This window comes from Vidua chalybeata, chromosome 10 (genome assembly GCF_026979565.1).
Source record: "Vidua chalybeata isolate OUT-0048 chromosome 10, bVidCha1 merged haplotype, whole genome shotgun sequence".
NCBI classification, from domain to species: domain Eukaryota; kingdom Metazoa; phylum Chordata; class Aves; order Passeriformes; family Viduidae; genus Vidua; species Vidua chalybeata.
The window spans coordinates 14,818,487-14,837,527 of record NC_071539.1 but is presented as its reverse complement, the minus strand read 5'-3'; the positions used below and the strand labels follow the sequence as shown (position 1 = coordinate 14,837,527).

Sequence of the window (19,041 nt, the reverse complement as noted above, 5' to 3'; positions counted from 1 at the left end):
CGGCGGCCCGGCCCGGCCCGGCCCTGCCTTGCCAGCCCCGCCCGGCCCTGCCCTGCCCATCGCGCCCGCCAGGGGTGACCGGGCCGGGGCTGCTGCCCCGCTCGCCGGCGGTGCCGAGGGGCAGCGGCGGCACCGCCACACCGCCCCGCCCGGTCCGCATGGGCCTGGCGGAGCCATGGCCGCCCTGTACCAGAGCGCGGACCCGTCCGCCTCGGCCTCGCCCAACAAGCTGCTGGCGCTGAAGGATGTGCGGCAGGTGAAGGAGGAGACTACGCTGGACGAGAAGCTTTTCCTGCTGGCCTGCGACAAAGGTACCCGCCCCGCCGCCCGGCCCGGCCCGGCCCCCCTCGAGGTCTCGGCCGCTCGCTCCGAGGGCCGGAGCCGCGGCCGGGTGTCAGCGCTGCGCTGCCCGCCCCTCGCCTGCCGTGCGGTCCCGCCGTGCGGCTGCCCTGGGGCACCGAGGGGTCCGGGCTCGCCGCCTCCCGCTGGCCCGTGAGCGGGAAGGGACGCGCGGGGCCGGCTCCTCCCGTGTTCGTGAGGGCATTCGGTTTGTGTCGGAGGAATCTAGGAGGTGTTCGCTGTTAAAAGAGTCTCTGAGTAGAGAGCTGCTGTAAAATTGGGGCTTATCTAGACATCCCCAGGATAAGCGAGATCAGTATCCTGCGGTTTGCACCATTGGTGGTGGATGGGAAGAGAGTTGTCTTTCTGAAATACGCTGCTTGCTTTAAGCCTGTATTTACTTACCTTTGAGTCGAAACGTGGCCTTAAATCGAACTGATCTTAAAAGATCTGAAACGTTGGACTCCAGGATATGCTTTTATCGATGCGCGGCTCTGCGTGCTTGGGGCATAAGGACTGGAGCTGCGGTGTTTGCACACAGAGCTGCGTGCTCGCCCGAGCTCAGGTTAGCTCACAGCCACGGGGGTATTTCTGCAGTGGCATTCGCTAGCGAGCTTAGCAGCTTTGCTCTGGGACTCTCGGTGGTGAGACTGCACAGCCCGTGCAGTCTGTCCTCAACACCAGAGGAAGCCATGGCTTTCTCTCTTTAAAGGGAGGATCAGAGAGCTAAAAGGCTACATAACAAAAAAAGTAACAAAACCGAGCTGTCTGTGTAACAGCTGGTTCAGTACTCTTGGTATGTATTTTACTGTATTCTACATATACTCCAAGTATTCTACACTGAGATCTGTCTTGGTCGTGGTCTTCTGTGTTGCAAAGTAATTTGTTACCCTAGAGACAGTTTTGGAAAGCAGCTGTACTTTTGCGTGTGTTTGTTTTTAGGACTGAAACTAAAGGGGTGGATTGAAATACATGTCCAGTGCTTTCCTGAAGAGAGGTCTCCTGAAATATCTCTAGTTTTCTCCCTGATGAGAGAATGCTTATCTACCTTGACTTCTTACTTGTCTGATAACTCAGTTACTGTTGTCAACTATAGAATAGTGTCTTGTTTGATGGTAGCTGGTACTTAATAGGATAACATGCTTTTATTGCTTTATAATATGAAGTGATATCCCTGCCTTACTTCTGCAGGTGACTATTACATGGTTAAGAAACTCTTAGAGGAAAACAGCTCAGGTGAAATGAACATAAATTGTGTGGATGTGCTTGGACGAAATGCTGTTACTATAACCATTGAAAATGAAAACTTGGACATACTACAGCTGCTTTTGGATTATGGCTGCCAGGTATCCAACACATGTTATTAAAAATGTTGAGTGTAGTCATATATCTTCTTTGTTAATCTGTCCAGATTTGGACATAAATGCAGTCTGCCTTTTAGGCAGTTCAGTTGTTTTTCCAGTAAATTGGAAAAATTGTGAAAGTGGTTTCTTCTTGCAAGTTCACTTTTCTAGTGGGATTTTATTGGCATGGCAAATGTATAAGTAACATTTTCTATTATATTAACAAGTTTGAGTTTTATTTTAAATGTTACTCCTTCTACTGATATAATGCATATATTATCCTCAAGAAAAAAAGTACATGGTGTGAGTGCCTTATATTAAAAAGTGTAAAATGCAAAAATCCCTTTGGCTATAGAGTATATTGACTTTTTAAATGGTAACACAGAAAAATTCACATTATATTAGTTGATTTTAAGTTAAGGCAAGTATGCATTTCTGCAGTGCTTTCTTGTTAAACTTGATCTGTGCTTGATGGCAGGGCAGTTTCCTACCAACAAGACTTCCTTAAAGGTGTACAGCATCTCTGCTACTGGTGGGAGAGGTGAAGCTATGATGCATTAAATATGTAAGGCAGGGAAAAGTAGTATCTTTTGTTATATTGTTTGATACTGGGCATGAATAAAACCACAAGCTTTTCTGTATTTGAATTAGTGGCAGTAATAAAAGCTGTGTCTTTTTCTTCTTTTTTTTTTTTTTTGAGAAAAATTCAAAATTTTTGGAAATTAATCAAGAAGAATAATTTCATCTGTAGGGAAAATGAAAAACTCTTAGCGCAGCAGAAGGTGCAGAAGTGGTTGGATACCAGCCAAGAAAGAAAAAGCTTATTTTCCTAGCTGTACCCCAGAATTACAAATGCAGGGCTGAAGTATCCCATATTCCTGAGCTGTGTTACACTAACACTTGTTTTTAATCTGTCTAATAGACCTGGTAAACTGGGTCTTTAAACTTAACTTCTTAAGTCTTCTGCATCATCTTTCCTGGAAAGTAATGTATTCAATTGATTCCTCTTCTGTTGATGCACTGATGCATATTTCACTAATACTATGTGAACTCCTGCAGTGGCAACCTGAATTTGTGTCCTGATCATATGCCTGGTAATAATACAGAACATCATTTTAGTACTTTAAAATTAAATTTTAAAAATATATTTTAAAAATGCAGTTTGGCTTGAGTTTGTATCTTTGTGCTGTTTAACTTACTGCTGTTTTCACATATGGTTTGTTTTCTTTACTTAGTCCTCGGATGCACTTTTGGTGGCTATTGACTCAGAAGTGGTGGGAGCTGTTGACATTCTACTTAATCACCGACCAAAACGATCCTCCAGGCCAACCATTGTGGTTAAGTGTTATTACTCCTTGACTTTTGGTTGGGGCTGTGAAGGCTATTGCTTTTTTTGGGTATCTGTATTATTTAAAACAGTGTTCTTAAATTCTGCGTCTGTAAGGTGATCAAATCTGGACACCAGGGATTCTTTTTGTAACCTCTTTTGTTTTGAAAGATGAAATACATTATTTTGCTTTATCACCTGAGGAATCCAGTGGCTTTACACCTGCCAAACACATGCCTGGCTTAGAAGAGGAAAAACCTAGTGGTTATGTTTGCAAGGTAGTTAGCAGCCTTGACTTATAAAGTGTTTATTCGTGTATTGAAGCTTCATAGATTTTCAGAGCAAATCTTCAGACTTTCACCTTGAAATTAAGCAATTGAAGCTTACCTTGTCAATGCTTTAGTACCAAAAAGCTTTTGAAAACACAAAGTGTAGGTGGAGGCAGGGAAGGAGTAAGGTGTTGTGTAACAAGAGTATGGCACATTCAGGATTTTTTTTTTTCTGCACTTAAATAGTAAATACAGTAATTTTTTCACAAACTAGAGCAAAATAACAATTTTTAATATCCTATGTGTATTGGAAAAATAGGCAGTACTTCCATGTAAATTAACCAGAAAAGTATCTGGGTCTGTTTTTCTTTTTTAGTATTTATCTGACAGGTATGAATGTTGTTACATATTTTTCTTTCTGTTCATGTTATGAAACACTTGAAGGAGAAGTTCTTGACTGAACAATCAAAAACCCCCTTACATGTAGAACTGTAGGTAATAAATTTAGATACTTCCTATGTTTTATTCCAGAAATTAATGGAACGTATTCAGAACCCAGAGTACTCAACAACCATGGATGTGGCACCAGTAATTTTAGCTGCTCATCGTAACAACTATGAAATTCTCACCATGCTGTTGAAGCAAGACATATCATTACCCAAACCTCATGCTGTGGGGTGTGAGTGCACACTGTGTACTGCCAAGAACAAAAAAGATAGTCTGCGACATTCCAGGTAAGACTTAGCAGTCATAAGCCATAATAAAAAGATTCTTAATTCATTGCCTGGGTCACATTCAGTATGTTTCCTTTTTCAGGTGAAGTTTATGAGTGGATTCCTTTAATATATTGTAGCTCTTATTGTGAGAGGTGGTAGTTCTTGGGCACGGGTTGTGCCTGAAAAGGCTGGTGGGAGGCAGTGGCTTTTTTCCATTTTGGTTTTATACTTTTAGTCACTATGTGCCTTTCCTTTCTACCAGGTGCCTCTCAAACATTCTGGCTACTTTTGGCTTGGGGCTATAAGGGATTATGCAAATAAAATTTTTCTCAAAAGTTATTTGAGTTTTTGGTATTGAGCTACCACAAGCCACATTCTGGTATCCATCCTCTTCCCTATATAATTAGCTTCAGTATGAGAAGATATGTCAGGGTATCCAAAGCAGACAAACAATAGAAGTATTTGAGGTAGCAGCTCTTAATTTAATCTAAAATTTCTGCTGATATACTGATAACAATAGAAGTAGTGAGGAAAAGAAGAGGGAGCCAGTTTGGCCAATTTTGGATACTTAGGGGTTCTAAATATGTCATGTATCTTTCAGGACACCCTGTAATTAATGCAGTTAGTGTCTGATTTTATAAAACCAAATTGTTTTGTCTTTCAGCTGGCCATTTCAGGCAAACCTTTGGAACAGGCTCTGGTTTGAGGCTGCTAATGAAGTAAAACATCTTTGTTTTGTTTGCCGTTCTTTTGTCACAGGTTTCGTCTTGACATTTATCGGTGTTTGGCCAGTCCTGCCTTAATAATGTTGACAGAGGAGGATCCAATCCTAAGAGCTTTTGAACTTAGTGCAGACTTGAAAGAATTAAGCCTTGTTGAGGTTGAATTCAGGTAGGAATTGAAAACACAAATAATTTTTAATATTTTTGTATAATTTCAGGTGTAGAAATATGTTTATATTAGAAAAAGTTTATTCTTCATTTTTTTCTAAGTGGAGTGTTTAAACTGATAATTAGACATAATAAGTTACATAATATAATTTATGCCTCCTTAGTAGTAATTTCAACAGTTTAATTACTTTAAATCCTTTTAGATATAGACATTTTAATGTGTGTAGTTGCACCAACAGTTCAAATTTCAGCTCTACTCTGCAAAAATAAACAGAAATTATGCTAAATGCTGACTTACTTAGAAATTATACACCTATTAATCATGTCAATGTCTCATTAGTACTCTGCACTTTTTTTCTGTATCAGGGTAGAAATATGCAATACCTTGTTTATACTGGCCTGACTCCTCTTCGGAGTTGTTTTGGGTATTGTTTCTTAATTTTGCTCATTATAAGACTTTGAAGAGTGCATATATGTATGTATTTAAAATCTGCATATGTGTGTAGAAGACTTCATGCTGAAAATGCTCTATATGATGAGCAAACGCTCAGTGTAATTTCATGTTTAAACAATGCAGATTTTTACCATTTTGTAACATACCAACACAAAAGCTTTCCAAGAATGTGAAAGCAAGTCTTTATATAAGGTAAAATTCTACTTTCCTAAATACATGAATTTTCTACAAATGTGAATTTTCTGCATTTTAGCTGCCTATCTTTCTTAATAAGAGTTCAATTGTTGCATTTTTGTGATACAACGTGGCATTAAAATGGACTGTGTGCAAGGTGAGACAAGGAAATCATGTGGTTTCTTTTAATGTATTTAATACATTAATACATAATATTTAGTGAATAGACTTTAGTTTTCAGATGACAGAAATAAAGCAAAACCCCAAACTATTTCCTGTCCAATTGGAAAGTACAAGTGATTACTTACCAGTGTCATATTTTGTGACAGCTACACTTTCTCATGTCCTGGACATAACTCTAAGCTTTACCTCTCTGTATGGAACTCATGACATAAGAATTTGTATACTGTAAATTTGTTTGCCAGATTTTCTCTAGTGATCTTGCAAGCTGAATAGAAATGGCATTGTCATGTTACACGGTGAAAACTACTCAGAGTTGTCTTAGGAATGTTTGGATCTTGACATGGGACTTCTAGGGTGGTTTCTTTTAATTTGTCTCAACATAACATGCAATCCCAGCCAAAAGGGGCTAGTTTTTTATTTAATGGAAAATACGGGATCAGTGTAATAGTGCATGCTGCTTCTGTGTGTTTCAGAAATGATTATGAGGAGCTTGCTCAACAGTGCAAAACCTTTGCTAAAGATTTACTTGCACAAGCACGGAATTCCCGGGAGCTGGAAGTGATTCTGAATCACACCTCCAGTGATGAACACGTAGACAAGCGAGGATTGTTGGAGGAGAGGATGAACTTAAGCCGCTTAAAACTTGCAATCAAGTATAATCAAAAAGAGGTTTGTTTGTTTGTTGCAGTAACTTGATAGACTTTCCATATCATATTTTGCTAGTAATTAATTACTTTGTTGTTCTGCCTCTGGACACAGAAGTGGAAATAAATTTGTGGGAGTTATAGAAGAGATGGTAATACACAGGTACCAGTATGTGAAACAGGGATGCTGAGGGACCCTTCAGTGTTTACTGTGGAGATGAATGCAGTGTTTTCTGTATTGGAGTATAGGCCACTGCTTTTTTATGAACAGCTCTGGTAGTGGTAATTATTTATTCAGTTCCTCATTAAATCCTTGCCTAGAAAGGCATGGATCCTTAGGTGCCAAACATGATTTATCATCTTCTCACTGTTCATTAACTGTTCAGCTTTGTCTCAGGCCTTGCCTGTGCTGTTCAGTAATTAGGTTGGACCTGTGCTGGTATAACTGAATAGCCCCTCTGTTCCAGAATAGCAGCACTTTTTATGCCATCAATATGCAACTTCCTTCATGCAGTAGGTTACTGTGATTGTTGTCCCTTCATAAATTATAACTCTAGTTTTCCGTGCTGGAATGCAAATGGATATTGTGGGATTCTAGTACAAGGACCAAGGACAGAGTGGAAGTTTCCTTTTCATGCAAAATCCATTTTTAGTTAGTATTTGCAAAAGGAATTATATAATTCTGTCTGTTCTACATGTCTAGGCTTAAACTGTTTGTGAACTGTTGAAATACATAGCATTTATAAGTCATAAACTGTAGTTCTGGAGTGCCCTACAAGCAGCATTACACATTTCTGGCCTGCATTCATCAAGCACACTGAAGTATTTTGGTGTTCCTCTGGGTTTGAGCATAGCTTGCTTTTAGTACAGGGCTTGGAAAATAACTTTTTTGTGCAGTATACATATAGTTAGAAAATTAATTTTAATGATGCAACTTATGCGAAAGTGTGTGAAGAAACCTGAGAGTGATTCCTTGTTTGTTTCTCCCCCTCCTTCTGCCCAGTTTGTTGCCCAGTCCAACTGCCAGCAGTTTCTCAACACGGTGTGGTTTGGGCAGATGGCTGGCTATCGGCGCAAGCACACCTGCAAGAAGATCCTGACTGTTCTGATGGTTGGCATTTTCTGGCCAGTTCTGTCCCTCTGTTACTTGTTAGCTCCTAAATCTCGAGTAGGTCGAATAATTCACACTCCTTTTATGAAGTTTATTATTCATGGAGCTTCATATTTCACATTTCTGTTATTACTTAATTTGTACTCCCTTGTCTACAATGAGAATAAGAAGAATACAATGGGACCAGCCCTTGAGAGAATAGACTATCTTCTGATAATATGGCTTATTGGTAGGTATGATTTGAGTGGATTGGATGACAGTTGCTAAATATATAAAAAATATATGCTAAATATATTAAAAAATGCCAGTTTAGTGGTACATCAGCAATAAGTAATAACTCAGTCTTTCCTGACCAGTTCTATAATGCTTGGTTGGAAAAGTAGTTAATAACAAAATTTGGACTTGCTGCACAGTTGGTACGTGGCTTAAAGATAGAAGTATATGTTATGTGTGTTTACGTGTGCATGCTCCATCTTACAAAGAGATTGGAGGTGTGCATTTACCTCATGCTTGTTTCAAAACACAAAAACAAATATTATTTTCCTATCTTATGGTTTTCTCTTTCTGTATGTCATTGTCACCAGTTATCATAACTGTACCAGAGAGGCTGCATGTCACTTCTGGTTGATGCAGCAGAGGGAGCACAGGTATAATTTTTGTTGTGTTCCCAAGAACTTTTGGTTGAAAGTTCTTAACTTTTACCTTGTCTTTGGTTGTCTGGCATGCGATTGTTTTTACATTAAAATTTATCTTAATGTAAGGTAAGTAGATATGTATCATTTGTTTAATGGGGCTTGTAAAAAGCAGTGATATGGTAAAAAACAACACAGTTTTTATTTTAAGTAATTCTGAGGGTGATTTATTTGATATTTTAGGGTGAGAGGATTTTTGTGTAGTGGTGATTCCTTTCACAATTGAGCTGTATTAAAACTGTTGAGCAGTTCTTGCAGATTTTGGAAACATGTAGTATCCCCCACATAAACACAGGTCTTAAAAGAAGCCTGAAAACTTCAAATTTTGAGTACAAGTCAGATTCCTCCTTTGCTTTGAAATTAAATATTATAGTTTTATAAATTCTTTTGTTCCGCCAAGTCTGCTGACAAAGTGTGTCATTAGGTCTTGGTAATTTTAAATAAAGGCTATAGAAATATATTTTTTCTGCATGTAATTTTGCAATGTGGATTTCATGTAGGATTTAAAAATTATATCTAAGCAAACATAGCCATTAAAATGGGGCTATTTTTCACATCACTGAATCTCAAGTTTTTAAATAGTAATTGCATTTATAGCTTAAATGCTTATTTTGTAATGACATTATACTGGTTCCTTGAAAATATTCTAAGTTGATTAAGAACATATTTAGAAAATACTCTGCAAAATCAACTGGAATCAAAAGAATCAAGTAACAAGGATTCACTTACATTATTTTATTCCACAGTCCCATTAAAATACTCCCTAAAAATCATTGTCAGAATGGCCACAGCAGAATTTGTTACACTTCGGGCTAGTAACAAGTTTTGTATTGTTCTGGATGGACTTTCAAAATCATGAATACAGATGTCTTCCATGGGAAAATAGAGCAACAGAACTCCAGTTCTTGTGTGTGTAAATATTATCTTCTTCTCTATTTCCTTTTATTGATTCTGTAACAAATTCAGTGTAAAACACATGGTGATCATATGTAAAGTCATACCTGAACAGGTATGCAATGGCTTCACTTCCCTGGGTTTTATGTTTTTTCCTGCAGGAATGGTGTGGTCAGATGTTAAGAGGCTCTGGTATGATGGTTTAGAAGATTTTTTGGAAGAATCCCGCAATCAGCTTAGTTTTGTCATGAATTCCCTGTATTTGGCAACTTTTGCCCTCAAAGTCGTTGCCCATAACAAGGTGAGCACCAGTCTTCATAGATCAAAGCTCCCCTGGGACTGACTGAGCAAGTATGATTTTAGTACCTTGCTGCAAAATACCTGAAGATGTATTACACGTGGTGTGCTAGAAGTAGGGTGTTGTGGTTCAGTGTTCAACATTAGTAACAGCCTATGATGGGGTGCAGTGTAGGCTTTGGGCTCAAATGCTCTGTGTGGTGTGGGCCATGGAGGTGTCAAGACCTTGGGTCTTGTTGCACCTCGGTCTTCAAAGCGCCGTTGATCAGGCAAATGGGAGATAGAAAACACATCAGGACATGTCCAAGTACTTGGAAGCCCCAAACAGAGCTACTGTCTTCCTTGTAACAGCTGACTGGTCTTCCAAATGGCTTGATTTTTATTTAGGGAAATGCATCTTACCAGATTGGGCATTTGAGCTTGCCTTACTCCATTCAGTACTATGCAGAAAGAGAGTAGTCTCTGTGTTTGGATTGCCTAGTGCATTTTTGTTACAGAAAGTTTTATTTAGCTTTTGATTACATATATTTGAATGTCATAAGTGGTGGATTTTTAATTGGTTTTTGCTTGGTGGGGTTTTTTTGGTTGGGGTTTTATTTGGTAGTAAGGATAAAAGCCCTGAGACCGTAGAGGAGCCTTGTCTTGTCTCGATGAAAAGCCATCTGGATTTGATTGAAAATATGAGTTTTGAAAATGATCATTTTCAAATGCACCATTCTGCTGCATATGTTGTTAACCACACAGCACATGGCAAACTGCCAGACCAATTGAATGTGAATATTACAGCAAAATTCAAGCCAGTGCAGTAGCACCATTATTGTGTCTTGAAAACTGCAAGTTGACAGCTGTCTGGCAGTTTGGAGGGAAATGAACTGGTTCAGTTCTTCCCAACTTGGTGTTTGGCTCATTTTCTTATCCTAACATTGATCCAGAGGCTGGTAATCATTTGGTAAGGAAGACCATTTCTTGGAAAAAAAATAGAGGGAGAATTGGGCCACATTGGGCTGCTTTCCCAGCCATTTGCTTTGCAACCAGCATTACTCTAGTAGTAGTTCCTTTGCTAAGACGAGACCCATTGTTGCCAATTTAAATTGTAACCTATTTGAAGATGCAGGACTCCTCTCCATACAATAGGCATATAATAGGGCTTTGCCCCTTTTATATGGCCAAATGTATTTTTATAGTTTATAAATCACATAGAAAACCAAGTCAAAATGTTCAGTTTGCATCTTAGGTCCATTATAGGCCCCGAAGCTGTAAGAACTAGAAGAAGAATCTCTGTAGCAGAAGGATTTGTACACATGCAGTTGTGGTGTGTAGCAAAATACTTAGCCTTATTTCTTGCCATCTTTGTGCAGCAGACTTTTGGGTGTTATTATAAAGCAGATCAGAGTTCCTTGGTTTTTGAATGTCCATTTTGAGACAGCAGAAGCTGGTAATATAAATGCTGAATGTTCTCAGCCAAACCAAAAGTTAGGAATCTGTGGATATGCCCTGAATAAGTTGAATAGTAGTACTTAGTGGATAATACGTAAAGCAACAGTTTACTTGTGACTCCCGTTCTCTGTAGCCATTCATAAAATCTGTGGAAGGAACCCCAAGTCATAAGGCTTTCCAAAACTGGTTAAGATCAGCTGTCACCACATTGCAAATGCATGTGTGCCTTGGTTTTCTTTGTAGCATCTCAAATTGGTTTTGACTGAGGCCTATTCTACAAGGCAGTGCTCATGTTTATATAAGAAAGTTCCCAAGTCCCTGTGACCGTGCAAAACAGAGTAGAAGTGAAAGCAGAACAGAGGAATAAATGGTTTGAACAAGTGAGTGTCAGAATTAGATGTTGAATTTACATTCTCTGATTTATGGCTCCTTCTGGAATGGCCTTTTAAATGCCTTTGTCTGAAAGAGGTATGACACCTATGAGTGATATATGTTGATTTATTTTAGGCTCTTGCCTGTTTTGGAAGTAGAAGTAAAGAGAGGTGTATGGCTACATTTCTGTATTTATAATGGTAGTGATCTCAACTTGTCCTTTTTGATGTTGCAGTTTCATGATTATGCTGAAAGGAAGGACTGGGATGCATTCCATCCTACCCTAGTGGCAGAAGGTCTTTTTGCCTTTGCCAATGTTCTTAGTTACCTGCGTCTCTTCTTCATGTACACAACCAGCTCCATTCTGGGACCACTCCAGGTGAATATCATTACTGTTTAAAAAATATTAGACATAATTTGCTATCCAGTGTCTTATTGAAAGTGTAGTTCAGTGAGGGCATTTTTCCATGATAGCTGTACCTTTACTGTCTTTTTTGTTTTCATCTGTTCTAAGCTTAACATACCACCTAAGTTTCCACAGTTTGGAAAGTGTAAGGATCAGGTTCTTCCTGCAAAGTTTTATGCAAATAATTGCCTTAGCTTCTTATTTCTAAAGAGATTGATGAATAAGTGTGTAGCAAGGAAGAGTAATCAAAAGCCTTTCTGTTTATGTCTGTGATGTCATTGAAGTTGCACCTTGAGTTGTGCAAATTGCTTTTGTTTGAAAAATATAAATCTGTCTAGAGTATTGAAATACTCACCTATTTATTGGCAGTTATAAAAAGGCAGAACAGGTTTCTTCTTACTTGGTATTTGTTGGAGCCTTCCAGTAATGATAACAGTAAAACCTCCCACATTTTAATTATCTAATTTTCTGTTGCACATTTTAAATGGAAATGTACTTCTACACTTTGAAAAAAATACTGAGGTCTTAATGTTGCATTAAGCATTAAGGTTGTACAAATTGATTAAACACTGAAGTCTCTCCACATTTTAAAGAGATTCACTGTTTAATGTGCATGTTTATTTATGTACCAGATCTTTCGCAAGTTTTTTATTAGGAGGCTGTGTTGTGAAATTTTCCAAGTAAATAAAAACAGTCAACAGTCACCCCATTCAGAGGCACACAGGAGCTTACATTATTACTGCTGGCCAGTAGGGCTGGTGCAACAACTCTTACAGTATTTTCTGAAAGTAGGTCACAAAGTTCAGATGGTGGTAATCAAATATGGGATGGAAACCCAACAGTGGGGGGCAGGGGAAGGCAGCTCAGTTCTGAAGAGTTATTTTTAAACCTTCAGTTACTTGACTCATTGGCTAATAAAACCTGTTATAATCCAGATTTGTAAGTTAGCTGTGTGGGGTGGATTTTATTATTAACAGAAGGTAGAATAGTACTTCCCTAGATGAGATAATTAGATTTCAAGTGCTTAGAAATTGTAAATACTTACAGAGGGAAAGCATGAATCTATGAGGAAAGCAACTGGCATTTGGGATGGGTTGTTACACTCTCTTCCAAACAAAATAGTTTTGGGCAGTTTGCACTTTTTGTGCGTTCCTGTTTCATCTACTTTTTCTCTCCCTTGGCAGTAACCATGTGTTAAAGGGAAAATGTTTTGTCATTGGGATTTGGGTTGGGTTTTTTTCACTGAAGGGTTGGATGTGATGAAACAGTTTGATGGGGAATACAGTGATCCTCTGACCAAACGTGCACAGAACTGGTGCACAGCTCTGCCCACAGCTGCAGAATCTCCATGACCATTACAAACTGTACAGACTCTGAATGTACTGTGCTGCAGGAGTTACTTGGTGAGTTTCCAGCAGCAAAGGAGGGAGCAGGAATTAATCTCCCAGTAAAGCTGTACTTGCAAAACCTGGCAATCGTGTTACAGTTCTGGACTATGAGTCGGTACAGATTTTGATTCATATAGGACTGGGCTTTCCACACACTGATTTATATCCACTGATCCACCCAAACCCCCATTACATATATTTGCATTCTTTATAATGGTACACTGTTCTGAAGAAGTTTGGAGGAAGACTAATTAAATTATAGAAACCATTTATGGTGTGTCTGTGTAAAGATTTGGGCTTATGTCAAGAGCAAATCAAGGTCTTTCCTGTGTTGGAAAAAAATCACAAGCAATATGGTTGTTTTTTTTTAAGGTGCTGTATTTCTAATGTCGCAAAGTTCTGTATAGAATATTTTGAATTGGAAACTAATCATCCGAATTTACTGTCATACCTTGTATGCTTTATCCTTCCATTTCTGTGTGTCTATACGTGTTTATTTAAAATCATACATAAAATGTACAGAGAGCTAGTTTTGTGTTCTGCAGATGGGCTTTTGTATACTACTTTTTTTTAAATTAGTGATAAATTATTCCAAATATTTTGATTAATAAAGTATTCTTCTAAATGTTTTCTTAAATTTCTATGATGGCATTTATGTTCAAATCTGTTTTATTTACTACTTTTGTCTGTTGAACTGTGAGTTCCTTATTACCATTGGTATTGCAAACAAGTAACAAGGTGTACATACTATTGCTTATGGTTACTTGGAGGATATTAATTTTTCAGGCAATGTTAAAATTACTTACATATTCTTTTTAATATCTAGAATTTTTCTCTGAAAACCAGTACAAGGCTATCTCCTGACATTAAGGTCTGTTTAGCATATAAAAATTTAACTTATATATTTAAAATATAAATAGATTTTTTTCTTGCTCGAAGGAAAGAGACAATACAAATAAAAATAACTACATGTTTTACTAAAATTAGAAATAAATCTATTTCACAGATTTCAATGGGGCAGATGCTACAAGATTTTGGAAAATTTCTGGGCATGTTTCTTCTTGTCTTGTTCTCATTCACAATTGGATTGACCCAACTTTATGATAAAGGATTTACTGTAAATGAAGAAAAGGACTGTGCGGGCATTTTCTGTGAACAACAGAGCAATGACACATTCCATTCGTGAGTTTGAGATCTATAAAATAACTGTATTGTGTTAGCCTTTAATCCCTAGTAATTAAACAGAACTGGATTTTTTCACTGATCTTGAATTTATGTTAAACACTTCTGGTGTTAGGTTTATCTAACCAAACTTTTTCCTTGTTTCTGAAGGTTTATTGGTACATGTTTTGCTCTCTTCTGGTACATATTCTCCCTGGCACATGTGGCAATCTTTGTGACACGTTTTAGCTACGGTGAAGAATTACAGTCTTTTGTGGGTGCTGTTATTGTTGGGACCTACAACGTGGTGGTTGTGATAGTATTAACGAAACTCCTTGTGGCAATGCTCCACAAAAGTTTTCAGCTGATAGCAGTAAGTGGTGTCTGATTAATTACCAATTATCTGTATCTTTGGATTTTACACAGATTTCTTCCTATGACGTGTAAACTCCTGGGCTATAGACCATGGATGAGCTCTGTCTGTGAGCTCATATTTTTCCTTCAAATAAGAAGTTCTTATTTACTTTGATTAAAAAACAATTGTAATTTCCATGTTGAATATGTACAGGGCTTTGGCCCACTGGGAATTGATTACTTTCTTGATACAATGGCAGTTCAAATGCTGGTTTTGATATGTGTGGTACTTTGGCATTTCATCTGGGTATTGATCTATACCTTTTGAATTTTATACTAGGAATTCAAGAAAGATGTACTTGTTTTAAGTATTGAATATTAGAATATTCAAGCAAACCTATTAAAATGCTCTGTGATCTATCTATTAAAATGCTATATAACCAAAATTAAATAATGGTCAGTTTTTCAGGTGTGAGCAAATTAAACTTATAAAATAACCTATTCATATTTCTGTTTCTTTTCTCTGTTAATATTTCTGATGTTTTAGAATCATGAAGATAAGGAATGGAAGTTTGCTCGTGCCAAGCTTTGGCTTAGCTACTTCGATGATAAATGCACGCTCCCTCCACCTTTTAACGTTATACCCTCTCCCAAGACAATTTGTTACCTTTTCAACAGTCTCAGTAAATGGATCTGCTCTCATACATCAAGTGGCAAAGTGAAACGTCAGAACAGCCTCAAGGTGAGGAATGATTGGGCAAGCTCTGAGCTCTGCAGCTGGAAAGGTGCTGCTTGCTGAAATGAAAACGCAGATTGCTGCATGAAGCTGCCTGGCGGAGGGTGAACACTACTAAGATAAATAGGAACTGCAGAATAATGGGTGTTGCATCCAAGATAAATAAGTGTTACTTATTTATCTTGTTACTTATTAAATTATTAAATAAGTGTTACTTATTTCTACTTAAGTAAGGTTTTATTAACTTTCTGGTTTGGAAATTTCAACCGACTTCCCTCCAACTTCCAATTCCCCCAGAAATAGTCTGAAAAAAAAATGCTTTGATTGAATGAAAACACATAGAAACCTCAAGGAAGTATGTGCTAATCTCAAAAATGGTGAGGTTAGAATATTCTTTGGAGAAGGTAATTGGTTTTAAACATATTACAGAAGTGTCAGAATAAATAACCAAAAAAGGTCACTGAAGCCTCTCATTGTTAGGGAAGGGATTTTTTGTTTGTTTATTTTATAAACATTTTTTGTACCCTGCAATTTTGCATACTAATTTTGCATCTTCTTGCTGATGAAAATAGCACTAAATAAACAAATTCAAGCACTTTATGGAATTTGCACTGAGAGACATTCAGGGTTATGGAACTCTTGATTGCTCACAGAAAAATTACCAAGCCAGGTAGATAAAAATTTTCAGTTTTGCTGGTACAGCAGATTATAATTTAATTTGGATTTTGTGGACGATTTATATGAATTGTATATTTGTGTTCATCAGGATGTATTTTAAAAATAGCTGTGTTATTTTGTTCATATTTCTTCTCTGTAGAATTGTATACAGGCTTTAGGGCTCAAAAATCACTTCCATAGTAAATATGTTATGTTTGTTTAAAGGAATGGAGAAATCTGAAGCAGAAGAGAGATGAGAATTACCAAAAGGTGATGTGTTGCTTAGTGCACCGTTACTTGACTTCCATGAGGCAGAAGATGCAGAGTACGGATCAGGCCACTGTGGAAAACCTCAATGAACTGCGGCAGGACTTGTCAAAATTCCGGAACGAAATGAGAGACCTGCTTGGCTTTCGAACTTCCAAATATGCTATGTTTTATCCAAGAAACTAAGACCTAACTTTTAAACAAAAGGTGTGTGCTTTAAAATACCCATAGGTGAAAGTGTTGACATAATTCTGTTGCCAGATCATATAGGCAAGATTTTTATTGCACAAAAATAGATTTGAAAATTGGTTGGCATAAGTTGCAGCTCGGTGCCCAAGTGGTCAAAATGAATGCAAAAACAGATACACTAATTTTCTTAACCTCTTAATCTTGGTGTGTATATAAAATTTGTATATAGGAGTTTTTTAAATGTTCCTCAGACTGTCTGTGGCTGTCAGGTGTTAGAGCTTCATAACTAGCACAATGTGTTTCTTTCTTCTATTTTTGCTGTTTGTTCTTTTTTGATACTTGTTTTTCAAGTTGTGGGAGAAGATAGGCTTTTTAAAATGAAAATCCAGCCTGTTTATTTTTAATAGAAAAGTCAGATAAAGAATAATAGAAAATTTCCAGCACAGTTGGAAATGATGTATGACTGTAGGTTACAGTGCATGTGAAGACTGTATGGCTCTGAAAGAGGCAGTTCTAGTTTTGTACGATAACACTGACTGTAAATTAACATTTATAGAATACAGCAAAGCAAATCATCAAGACTTTTCACTTTTGTGGGAACATTGACATTTTTGAACACAAAATAGACCAACCATTTCTTGAATGTTCATGGTTATCTGTAAGACAATCAAACCCTGCTTGGATTTTTCAGCAGTGCCTCAATAGTATATTCTAATATACATATTAGGATTGAGAACAGAATTTAAAAATTAATCTGTGAACATTTAATGTTTAGTATCCTGGGTTTTTAAAATCTAGATAAATTATTTGAATTATTAAAATCTGTGATTTCATGAAAATGAGGTGAAGCACATGAGTGCTATTGTTTGCAGTGCTGAACAATTCCTGTACACCATTCTACTCTTCTTTCTGTGAGGTCATTGAGTCTTGTCATTGGAGAGATGTACTTTAGAAGGGCCTGCTTGACACAGGTTTTACATATCCTCCTTTTAAATTTGGTTTTCTTTTTTCCTGTTTTTTACCAGAATTGTTGCCAAGTTAGACATTTTTTTTTTATGTCAGATATAATGTGTTTTGTGAAAATAGTTTATCTGACTTTGCTTACAATGGACAGTAAGGGCTTTGTGGATTTTCTGTGCTAGAGGGTCCTATATGGCTTTATATGCTTATATATAATTCAAGGTGACAAGTTGTAACTGAGAAATGTGAGATTCCTGTATTTTTAATTACAAAGTAAGTATATTTATGACAGCTAAAGGATTGATTGTCAGTTTTACTGTTATGATGATGCTCTTCTGAAATGGTCGTGTGTCCAGAAGGCACAGGTAGCCATTGTGGTCTTTGACCACAGTTGATTTTGGGAGATTGACAGAATGGGGGCTTACATGAATGTTTACTTTTTTGAAGGAATTCTTATAAAACTCTTTCTTGTAAAGGTAAAGGTAATATATTTTCCGTACTATGAAATAATGTATTTCTGAACTAGGTTTTAATACTCCACTTCCAGAAGTGTTAAGAGTATAGAGGGATTCTGATTTGTGTTGGCTTTTCATGGGAATAGGAAGTTAACCTCCTGGTTCAAAGCAAAGAGGATCTCTGAGTTTTGTATTTGAACTGAGATCTCATGTTTGAATAATGCACCAACATAAAAACTATGTGCTGTGTATGTTATGTATATTCAAGAAAGGAAGCAAATAAAAGCTCTTTGAAAAATATGGTTGTATTAATATTTGTCATATTGCAAACACATTATATCAGTTAACACACTGAAAGTATTTTTTTGTCACGTAGAGGTAATAGGTTTAAGGAAGGTAGCTGGTATTGTTGGGAAAGGAACTGGTGTAAAGGGAGCGTTGAGAAGAGCAGGCAGGAGCTCTCCCTACCTTCCATTTGGCAGATGATGAGTAAGCTGCCAGTCCTTTCTTGACTCACTGAAAAAGCTGCATGACAGATGGCCATGTCATCATAAATAAAAATAGATTGTTGTAGCTCAAGACAGCTCCGAGCATGATTTCCATATTGCTTTTCTCCAGGCTGCTGCAAAGAAGTGCAGAGAGCACTGTGCATAAAATCCCTTAGCCTACATAGGAACTAATGCTGGAAAATTAAAATTCCAATTTAGAAGTTTTAAAATTACAAAACTACATCTGCTTTGCAAACAAAAGTTGCTGTTGGTTGCACAGAGAAATGCTGTTTGGTTTGGTCAGTCGGGTAATGCAATCTTTGAAGAGTGGCTGCAGCACTGACCTGTTTGATGTGAGCTGCCAGCAGAGCCTCTTTGTACCTCTGTGCCCCCCTCTGATCCTTTTGTGCCCAGCCCAGCTACCCATAAAGTTTTTGGAAGAGAGGCTGCTGTGCTGCTGAGCTGCAGGGTGGCAGTGCCTCTTGGCATTACGTGTGAGAATCCATCAGTGAAGGGAATGGCAATCTGCATTCCTCTGCTGGAATAAGCAATGGGTACTTCCAGTAGGGACTGTTTTATTGCATTAGTTTCCTGCCCATAGTCACAGATTATCCAAAGAGCTCTGGTCTAGTATTTATATACAAGGAAAACAAATACTTAAAGGGATCTTAGATTCTATATGCACCTTACCACCACTAAATTAATTCCTACCTTCCTCTACCTTATTACCTTACAGAACTTAACAGTGACATTTACTAAGTAGATAGTCATCAATGGAGAAAAGTGTGGTGCTGTTTTACAGCTGTCTAATTCTTTGAAGAGTTCCTGTTCTGATCAA

At 37.7% G+C, this 19,041-nt stretch overlaps 1 protein-coding gene across 1 annotated transcript; it reads left to right on the top strand.

Moving 5' to 3' along the window:
* The first annotated feature begins 87 nt into the window (after positions 1-87).
* TRPC1 (transient receptor potential cation channel subfamily C member 1) lies at positions 88-18,015 on the top strand. The gene is made up of 13 exons (XM_053951392.1): positions 88-311; positions 1,531-1,685; positions 2,918-3,019; positions 3,810-4,012; positions 4,754-4,885; positions 6,169-6,364; positions 7,343-7,679; positions 9,198-9,337; positions 11,378-11,521; positions 13,943-14,118; positions 14,269-14,470; positions 14,999-15,193; positions 16,070-18,015. The coding sequence occupies exons 1-13, from the start codon at positions 176-178 to the stop codon at positions 16,295-16,297; spliced, it is 2,346 nt and encodes a 781-aa protein (XP_053807367.1). The 5' UTR covers positions 88-175; the 3' UTR covers positions 16,298-18,015.
* Positions 18,016-19,041: the final 1,026 nt, after the last annotated feature.

Bases quoted from the DNA above. Each gene is read 5' to 3' on its own strand.
- TRPC1 (XM_053951392.1), top strand. From the start codon at position 176: ATGGCCGCCCTGTACCAGAGCGCGGACCCGTCCGCCTCGGCCTCGCCC. The intron at 1,686-2,917 runs GTATCCAACACA...TTCTTTACTTAG, and splicing joins TTTTGGATTATGGCTGCCAG to TCCTCGGATGCACTTTTGGT. The intron at 3,020-3,809 runs GTTAAGTGTTAT...GTTTTATTCCAG, and splicing joins CCTCCAGGCCAACCATTGTG to AAATTAATGGAACGTATTCA.